Here is an 8,584-nt window from a genome sequence, read left to right on the forward strand (position 1 = left end):
TTATCGGCTTCTGTGTGAATCCTGAAAACTCATTGCCTGCCAGGGCAACTGGTCTTTGTTCTTCATCCCAAGAGGACCACGACATCAGGGAGGTGATGCCATCACTTGCAAGTGAATTGGATCTAAGTGAGGCAGGGCTGTACAAAGTCACCAGCTTCACTTTCTCCTTCAGAGTCATCTGGGTCCAGTGGCCAGATATAGATCAGGACAACTGGAGGTGTCCCAGGATGCAGTGGGAGACCTTGGTCTTTTCAGTCTAAAGTCTTTAACAGGTCTCAGTCTGACTTAGGCAAAGCCCATTCAGTGATGAAACCTTAATAAGAAATGAGGCAGAGAATGGGCTCTTTACCTAGTCCAAAAAAAAAAAATCATTCTGAAAGGGGAAGACCTTCAGGGTTTCAGGCCAAAACAGAAACAATTGCTATTTGCTTTCATTCTGAGCCAATCTGGGCCCAAACTAGGACCAAGAGGGGCTTGGCCTGGGACCTATTGTTGGCCCGTCAATGAGAGCCTGAGTGATTTGGGGTTAAGGCTGATCTTTAAAAATGAAAAAAACAACAACTGGTCTAACTATGGAAGCCAGAGATTAAAAATCTCTCAGTCATGGGTTTTCTGAGTTACCCTGGACATCTATAATGCAGAAATTCCCAAACTTATTTGGCCTGCGTCTCCCTTAAAAAAAACATAACTCAGAGCTCCTCCCTAGAAATCTACTTTCTTTAACCTTTTAATGTTTTTTTTTTAAATTTGTGTCATTTCAAACTACTACAGCCCCCCTGTATTGTTCTAGCACTCCCCAGCGGGCTGTGTTGCTCACTTTGGGAACTTGTGTGTCTAGACAGTCAACAAGCATTTATTAAATGCTTACTAGGAGACAATACACTGGGCCAAAGTACTAAGGAGACAAGAAATTTCGTCATCCCTGCCCTCAGGGAGCTCACTTTCTAATGGGGAAGACTCCTTGCAAACCACTATGTACATACAAGATAGATACAATGTAAATAGGATTTAATCTTTGTGAGGAAAAGCATTAGCAGGGAGTGGGCAGGAAAGGCCTCCTGCTGTACTGTGGGATTTACACTGTGTCTTGGAAGAAACCCAGGGGCCAGAGGTAAGGAGGGAAAACGTTGCAGGCTTGGGGGACAGCCAGGGGAAAGGCATGTACATGTATTTTATCCTGCAGGTAACAGGGAGACACTGGAATGTGTGTGTGTGTGTTTGTGTGTGTCTGTGCGGTGCACACAAGTGACACGGTCAGACCTGTGCTTTAGGAAAAGCATTTTGGCAGGTGAATGGAGGATAGACTGGAGAGGGAGGAACTGGACAGGGAGACCAACTGGCAGGATCTTGGAATAATCCAGGCAGGAAGTGATGAGGCCCTGCCCCCTCCACACTACCTACTGTGTGGAGTGGGAGAAGGTGCTGTGTGGGCAGTGGAGTGGCTGTGTGTGGCGAGTGAGAGGCAGCAGTCAGGGGTGACACCAAGCTGGTGAGCTGTCATTTAGCCAGTTCCGATTATACGGCTGTGTCATACAACCCACTGTGGCTTACCTGTGACTCGGCCTTTCTGACGCTCTCCTTTTCATTCTGCCCTTTCCACCATCGCCAGAAAAGGAAACTCATCGTGCCCTCTTCCCCGCTCCCAGGGACATTGTGGGAGCTCCCGGAGATTCCTTAGCAGGGAGTTCTTTGTCTCTTAATAGTCATCTTCTTCGTCATGTTAGGGCGTGGGTTCCCAGAAGCCACCTTAGGCCTTACTCACTCTCTATACTCTACAAACATAAGGTTCCTTACTGGGCTTGTTACTTGGGCTGCTTTTCTTCATGGACTTAAATATTTTTAAAAATCAATGCCTTTTTTACATCATCACCATTTGCCTCAGAATCCCTTTCCTCCCCTCCTCTATAACAAATCGTATTTTTTTAAAGACAAAAGAAAGAGGAAAAAAAATCAGCATAACTAATCATTACATTGAAAAAGTCTGAAAATATGTGCAATGCTGGTGGACCAGATGGTACCAGATCACGGAACCATCTGCAGAGGGGTGGGGGTGGCAACGTCTTCCCTTAGCTCTTTTTTCAAGCCATGCTTGTTCTTGATAGTTTTGTAACGTTCACTTGATTTTGTGTGGATGTGTGTGTGGTGGTTCTTTCGGTTTCCATTATTGTAGTCATTGTGCATATTGTTTTCTTGGCTCTGCTTACTTTTATGGACTTTCCAACTTTCCCTGGTGCCTGCTTTTTATGTAAATTGGTTGGTTGGTTGGTTGTTTGTTTAGGCAATTGGGGTTAAGTGACTTGCCCAGGGTCACACAGCTAGTAAGTGTCAAGTGCTTGGTCTGAGGTCAGATTTGAACTCAGGTCCTCCTGACTTCAGGGCCAGTGCTCTATCCACTGTGCCACCAGCTGCCCCTTTTTATGTATATTGTAAAGGTCCTACCTAGGAGGTTATAATGGAAAAGGGCACTGGATTTGGGATTAAAGGACCTAGATTCGAATCCCATCTCTGTCACAATTTGTATGACCTTGTGCAAGTCACTTGGGCCCCTTTCTGGGTCTCAGTTTCCTAACCTATAAAAAGAGGGGTTGGAGCAGCTAGGTAGTACAGTGGATAGAGCACCGGCCCTGAAGTCAGGAGGACCTGAGTTCAAATTCAGCCTCAGACCAAACACTTAACATGTACTGGCTGTGTGACCCTGGGCAAGTCATTTAACCCCAAATTGCTAAATGACCTCTGAGGTGCCTTCCAGGTCTTTGATCCCATGATCTGGTGCCGTCTTCTAAGTGCTGGTTTCTCACTCTCTCTCTCTCTCTCTCTCTCTCTCACACACACACACACACACACACACACACACACACACACACACACACACTGTAAGGAGAAAAGATCATATAATCTTGACTGCTAGCAAAGACACTTTGCCTTTACCAAGAAAACAGTGCAACTCTCAACTTTGATGGTTTTTTTTCGAACCTAATAGTTTGATGCCTTTCCTAGATGGCTGATGGTGGCCATAGGTATCTTTTCTAAGATAGCCACCTTGATGTAGAATAGTTTCCCCCACACAGGCTGCCGAGATCCTGAGAAGACAGGGCCCAAGGGCCCCAGTATCAGTCAGGGCAGTCTGAGAGACAGACTCGGCCAGTGTTCCTGCCCATGGATGGGTGGGGAGTGTGGAGATGCACCTTTAATGTCCTCTTTATGCCTTGATTTTAATCCACAGACTATTCCCGTGGTGGTAAGTCCTACTGCCGGAACAGTGGCCATGAGAAGTGGGGGTGGAGGCAGCAGCAGTGGTGGCGGCAGCAGCAACAGCAGCGGCGGCGGTGGCAGTGGCGGCGTTCAGTACGTCCAGACGGCGATGCCGGTCCAAGTGCGGAGAGTCTAGCCGTGACAACACCGGGCTCCTCAGGGGGAGTTGGAGGAGTGACCAAAACAACTCCCAGCATGAGTAGGAGAAGGAAGAGCTACCAGAAATGTGAAGAGGAGAAGAGACAGTTGCCATCTTTGGAGATTTCACTTCAGAGGTTCTGACTTTTTTGCTTTGTATACATAGGACAAGGCATTGACCACACTACATTAATAAGGCATTAGTGCTGTCCAAGGACAGTTAAAACCCATGGCAAATGATTGCTTCTCATGTAAATAATGTACAATTTGTGGATGTCATTAAACTTAGAGAACCATCTTCTTTTTATATTTGTATTGACTTTTAACTTATAATAATAATAATAATAATAATAATAATAATAATAATTAAAAAAAAAGGAATGTTTTGGAAAAGGGAAGGTCAGACCAATTGTCACAAAGTAGCATTTTCGAATCTGGGCTGAGGGCAGTTAGCACCCAGAAATCATCAATGTTCGGGGATCCATAGGGAGGCTACACTTTTTCATTTACATTTGTGTACACACCACATGGGATCCAAAGCAGTTCTCAGGGGTGTGTGGCTGTCCTGCAGGCCTGAATTGCTGTAGCTCCCCCTTTTTGTTAAAATCCTGTTTTATTTCATCGTTTGGAAATGGGAGACCTCTGGACCGGAGAACCCCCATGGAGAAAAGTCTTTTATTTTGTGTGATTTACACAAAGACCAGACTCTTCAAAAACAAGCAAATAAACAAACATAAAAAAAGAAACAAAAAAAACATGACCTTGTTTACAAAACGTTGAGTGTGCAAGAAACCTGGCACGAGTGGATGAAGAGCAGGAGTCTGAAGGAGCTGGTGCTGGATGGTAGATTCAGAGCAGCGTCTTCTGTGTTAAGGTTTGTTTAAAAAAAAAAACCAAAAAATAAAAAAAAAAAAACCCTCCTAAGAGACTGTTAACACTTTTCACATGGAATGAGGACTTGAAGAAGAGACGTGGGCCAAGGACTTGATGCTGGGGTAAAGCATGTATTATTTATAGGACAGAACCTTCTGTCTTGCTGTAAGCATGACACAGTATCATTACAGTAGGACAGAGCGCCCCCTGTCTGCCCAGTGCTGCCTGTTACACTACTCATGCTGTGGTCCCTACCATTTTCTATGTTGTGTAAAACAAAAGCATTGAACAAAAAGCCAGGTAATTGATGTCTGTATATGAGAAAATTAATTGTATTATATCATTCCAGTACATTTTGTTGTACATTTTTGTGTTTAGGTTCTTCCACTGTTTATAAACGATTTGATATGTACAGTCTCTGGCTAGTACCCACATTAGAGTAAAACAAAGGTATTAGGAGAAAAAAAAGAGAGAGAAAAAGCAGAATATTTGTGAATTGCATTTGTCAGAAATAGCCTAGCAGGCCTTATTTGTGAAGCATAATTGCTTTTAGCATATGGAAGTATTTTTTCACATTTCTTTGTATAAAATTTGTATTAAACTTAAATATCTTTTTGGACGATTGTGTTTCTTTGTGATGGAGGCAGGTGATACACACAGTATGCTTTTGGCTTTCCCCAGTTTTTCAGGAAATCTTCACTTTTTTTATTAAACTGTTTTTGGAAAAACGGTTCGTGTGCCTGAATTGCCAGTTTGCCTTTGCTCTGGATGAATGTCTCTTTTCCAACATTGTTAGACCTTTGAGGGGCACAAGGACCGTACTAGTGATGGTGAGTCGGACATACTGGCCGGAAGGGGCCATAGAACAGGAATATAGAACATCAAAAGCTGGATTCCGTGGGAGATGATCTAGCTCAGCTCCCTCATTTTATAGATGGGGAAACTACGTTATAGAGCCATTAGTAGGCACTCAGTAAATGAATTTGAAATAAAATTTCATTTGTTCAAATGTCATAGCTAGGGCCTGAACCTCAGTTCTCTTTCTACTATAATCACTGCCTCTTCTTGTTTGTCAGTGACTTTGTGACTTTTGGAAATAGGTTTAGAATCCAGGCTTTCCTATGAGATGTCCAAGACCTGAATTACTTACTGTTGTTACTCTGGTCTTTTTTAAGTCCATTATGGACCAAAGGTCCTTTGCTGGTTAGCAGCCTCTCCTTCAAAGCATAGTTAATCAGTGCTATGATTATGGGAGCCTTCGAGGAATATGAACAGCTTTTTACTAAGTTGTAGGGTAGTGTTTTCCTTATTTCAGGAGCAGACTGGGAGGAAGAGTGAGGCACGAAAAGGTCAGTCCTTTGGAGTCCTCTCTGCTAGTAGTCCTGCTACACTCCCTCTCCAGCAATCCCCACCCTTCTACTCTACTGGTTAAGAAGACTTACGTGATTGTCAGGAGTGGCTTTGGCCGGTAACTACTGCCCTCCCCCTAGCTGAGCAGAATCATCGAAAAAGAGACACACCTACTGACACATCTACATTGGGGCAATAAATGGTTTGAACCCATAAACTCAAATAGAACCAGGGGCCGCTAATTTGTACATAAGGATCCCCACAGTCTCTTAGTTTTAAAATCTAGTATTATCTGTGTTTTCTTGTTTTTATTTTGTTAAATTTTATTTCCCAATTACATTTCAGACTGGTTCAGGCCACACTTGGGAGAGCTGTGGCTCACATACTGTTTGACATCTATGGTGGAGGGAATTCCTGGTAAGAAAACTTTCTCTCCTGCCACAGTTAGCTGCTTGTATAATTTCTGGTTTTAGTGAGTTGCCTGGACCTATTAAGAGGTGTGGTGATTTTCCTAGGGTCACATGACCAGTATATGCCAAGAGGTGGGGCTTGAACCATCTAAGATAAAGATCTAGATACATCTATAGATATGTTGATGTAGATGACAGCTATGTCTAAGAAATTACATCATCTACATAGTGATATAGATCTATTTGCCTATTATATGTGTATGTGTATATACCTTACTAAATAGCAGCATTGATAACCATACTTTGCTTCTCAGCACCTACTTTCATATCAGTTATCTCATGTAGTGCCCAAATAACCCCAAGAGATAAGTTAGGTTGGTAAAATGGTATCCCCATTTGACAGATGACCTGGGTTCAGATCTTGATTTTGCTGCTTCACCATCTGGGTGACCTTGGCAAAAGTTGCTTAACCTCTTGGGGCTCAGTTTCCTCGTCTGTGAAATGAGGTGGTTGGAGATAACCCCTAAGGTATCTTCCTGTGATCCTATTTGACATAACCACAGAATCCAGCTGGGAACCCAGGCCCTTTGATGCCAAATGTGGTGATCTTTCCACTACTCCATGCTACAAGAATTCCATTTCTTCAGTCACTGAAATGACTAGCAAAACCAGGTACCCCACTTTCTAAGAACAATCAAAGTTGAAGGAGATAGTACAGGTGGGAAATGGTCCCACTAGCTAAGTAACTGGCCAAATGCATTCTAGGGTCCCTTCTGGCTCTCACAGTCTGGGATTCTATGATTCTGTGTTAGTGGTGGTAGAGGATATATGGTGTCAAAGCCTATTGAGGACATTCTATACCTTTCAAAAGGTGAAGGAAGTGACCAACTCTTGATTATGGCCACAGTGGCTAACTTAGGGAAAGAAGAGAGCTCTAGGATGCTCCATGGTCTAAGGTGGCCCTCTCAATGAGCTTGCATTTCCTCTCATTGACCCAACAGTTCACACCCTACCTCTGTTGGTCATAGGGAGAGTGGAGGGTAGCTTTGGGCTTGAGCAGGGGTATAGAAAATTGAGATGGTTTTTACCGGGCTCTGTCTACTTGGTTCTTTGTAGTCACTTTTGGGGGTAGCCTTGGCATATTCCACCTTGTTTCTAAAGATTCAGGAAACCATAAAGCAGCTTTGGGACAGCAAGTAGAGCAGGTTAGTCTTTGGGGGCCAGTAGGAAGGAGCTGCAGGGAAGGTAGCTGGTATTTCTAGTTTTTCATCAGTTTTTCAGCCAAAAACAAACTAATAAAACCATCCTTTGCCGAGTAGGGCCGAAGGTTGAGTTCCTCCGCCATCTTGTGGCCATAGGGCAGAATTGAAAAGCAGGCCCCGAAAAGTGTTTTGAACCCAGAAAAGGCCAAGAGCAATCAGGCTGCTGGGCCTCAGCTGGCCTGTTCATGATGAATATAGGAATAGCTTCAGCTAGAGTCATGCATGGCTGATTCTGAAAATTAGCAAGGAAGATGCAAACTGCGTTTGTTTTCTAGATGTGTGGTGCTGGTCAGATCATTTAGCTTCATCATCTGTAAAGCAGAGATAATATGTTTCTGTCTGTCTGATTGGGGTTTTTGAGAATCAAATTTTAGAATATCTGTGAACTAATGAATAGCTCATGAAAGACCAGTGTGATGGGTAGGGAGCTGGCTTTATAGTCTAGGAGGCCTGGGTTCAACTCCTGTCCCTGACATACTGGGGAAGTAACTTAACATCTCAGTGAGTGCTCCAGGCACCCTAATGGCTACAACCCCCCTCACTTGGAGTTTTTCCCTGTCCTGATGAAACCCCACAGGCCTAGTCGTTGGAAATGAAACACTCACAAATGCAAACTTCTACATGTAACGACAGAATACTTACTACTATATTCAAGGCCCCTTTACTTGGTACTATGTGTGATACAGAGGGGAAGGTGGCATGATTCCAGCCCTCAAGGGCTTTAGGATACATTGGCAATAAGAGCTACCATTTGTACAGTGCTTGAAGGTCTGCAAAATGGTTTACTTACATTATCTCATTTGCCCTTCACAATAGCTCTGTGAGGTAGGTGCTATTATCCTCATTCTACTGATGAGGAAACTGAAGACTGGAAGAAGCTTATATGACTTGGTGAAGGTTATGAAGCTAATGACTAGCTGAGGCAGGATTTCAGTTCAGGTCTTCCCTCACATTATAGTACAAGACTGGATATGAAAAGTATAGAAGGTTCTAACGTCTGAGGTCTCCTGGGCACCTTTAGAGCATCCCATAGGCCCTTAAAGAGACAGAGCCCTGGGTTGGATGGATGTGGGGCTGTGTGAAAGGGGCCTTGTGGATGTTCCTGTGAGGGCAGTTCTAGAAACTGAGCAAATATGGCCTCAGAACTCTGTTCCCAGTCTGCTTTGAGGACACCTTCCCCAACAAAGGGGCTTCAGAGATTATCATCCTTATCTTTTCAGGTGACTGGGGCTCCATCCAGAGAAGAGGACCCAGGGCTGGGTCATCCAGGCTCCTTTGTCCCAAGTATCCTCTTTTGGC

The 8,584-nt window shown here is 43.9% G+C and overlaps 1 protein-coding gene across 12 annotated transcripts in view; it reads left to right on the top strand.

The window, feature by feature from the left end:
* The window catches only part of ZMYND8 (zinc finger MYND-type containing 8), a 112,511-nt gene extending 107,515 nt beyond the window's left edge, over positions 1–4,996 (top strand). For all 12 annotated transcript variants that reach the window (XM_027851418.1, XM_027851473.1, XM_027851426.1 and 9 more), the window contains one exon: positions 3,224–4,996. In XM_027851418.1, coding sequence (XP_027707219.1) covers positions 3,224–3,388 — 165 coding nt within the window. In that variant the 3' untranslated portion in view covers positions 3,389–4,996. The remainder of the gene's footprint in view (positions 1–3,223) is intronic.
* The last annotated feature ends 3,588 nt before the right edge of the window (positions 4,997–8,584 follow it).

This window comes from Vombatus ursinus, unplaced genomic scaffold, assembly GCF_900497805.2.
Source record: "Vombatus ursinus unplaced genomic scaffold, bare-nosed wombat genome assembly UNPS02000580.1, whole genome shotgun sequence".
Lineage (NCBI taxonomy): Eukaryota > Metazoa > Chordata > Mammalia > Diprotodontia > Vombatidae > Vombatus > Vombatus ursinus.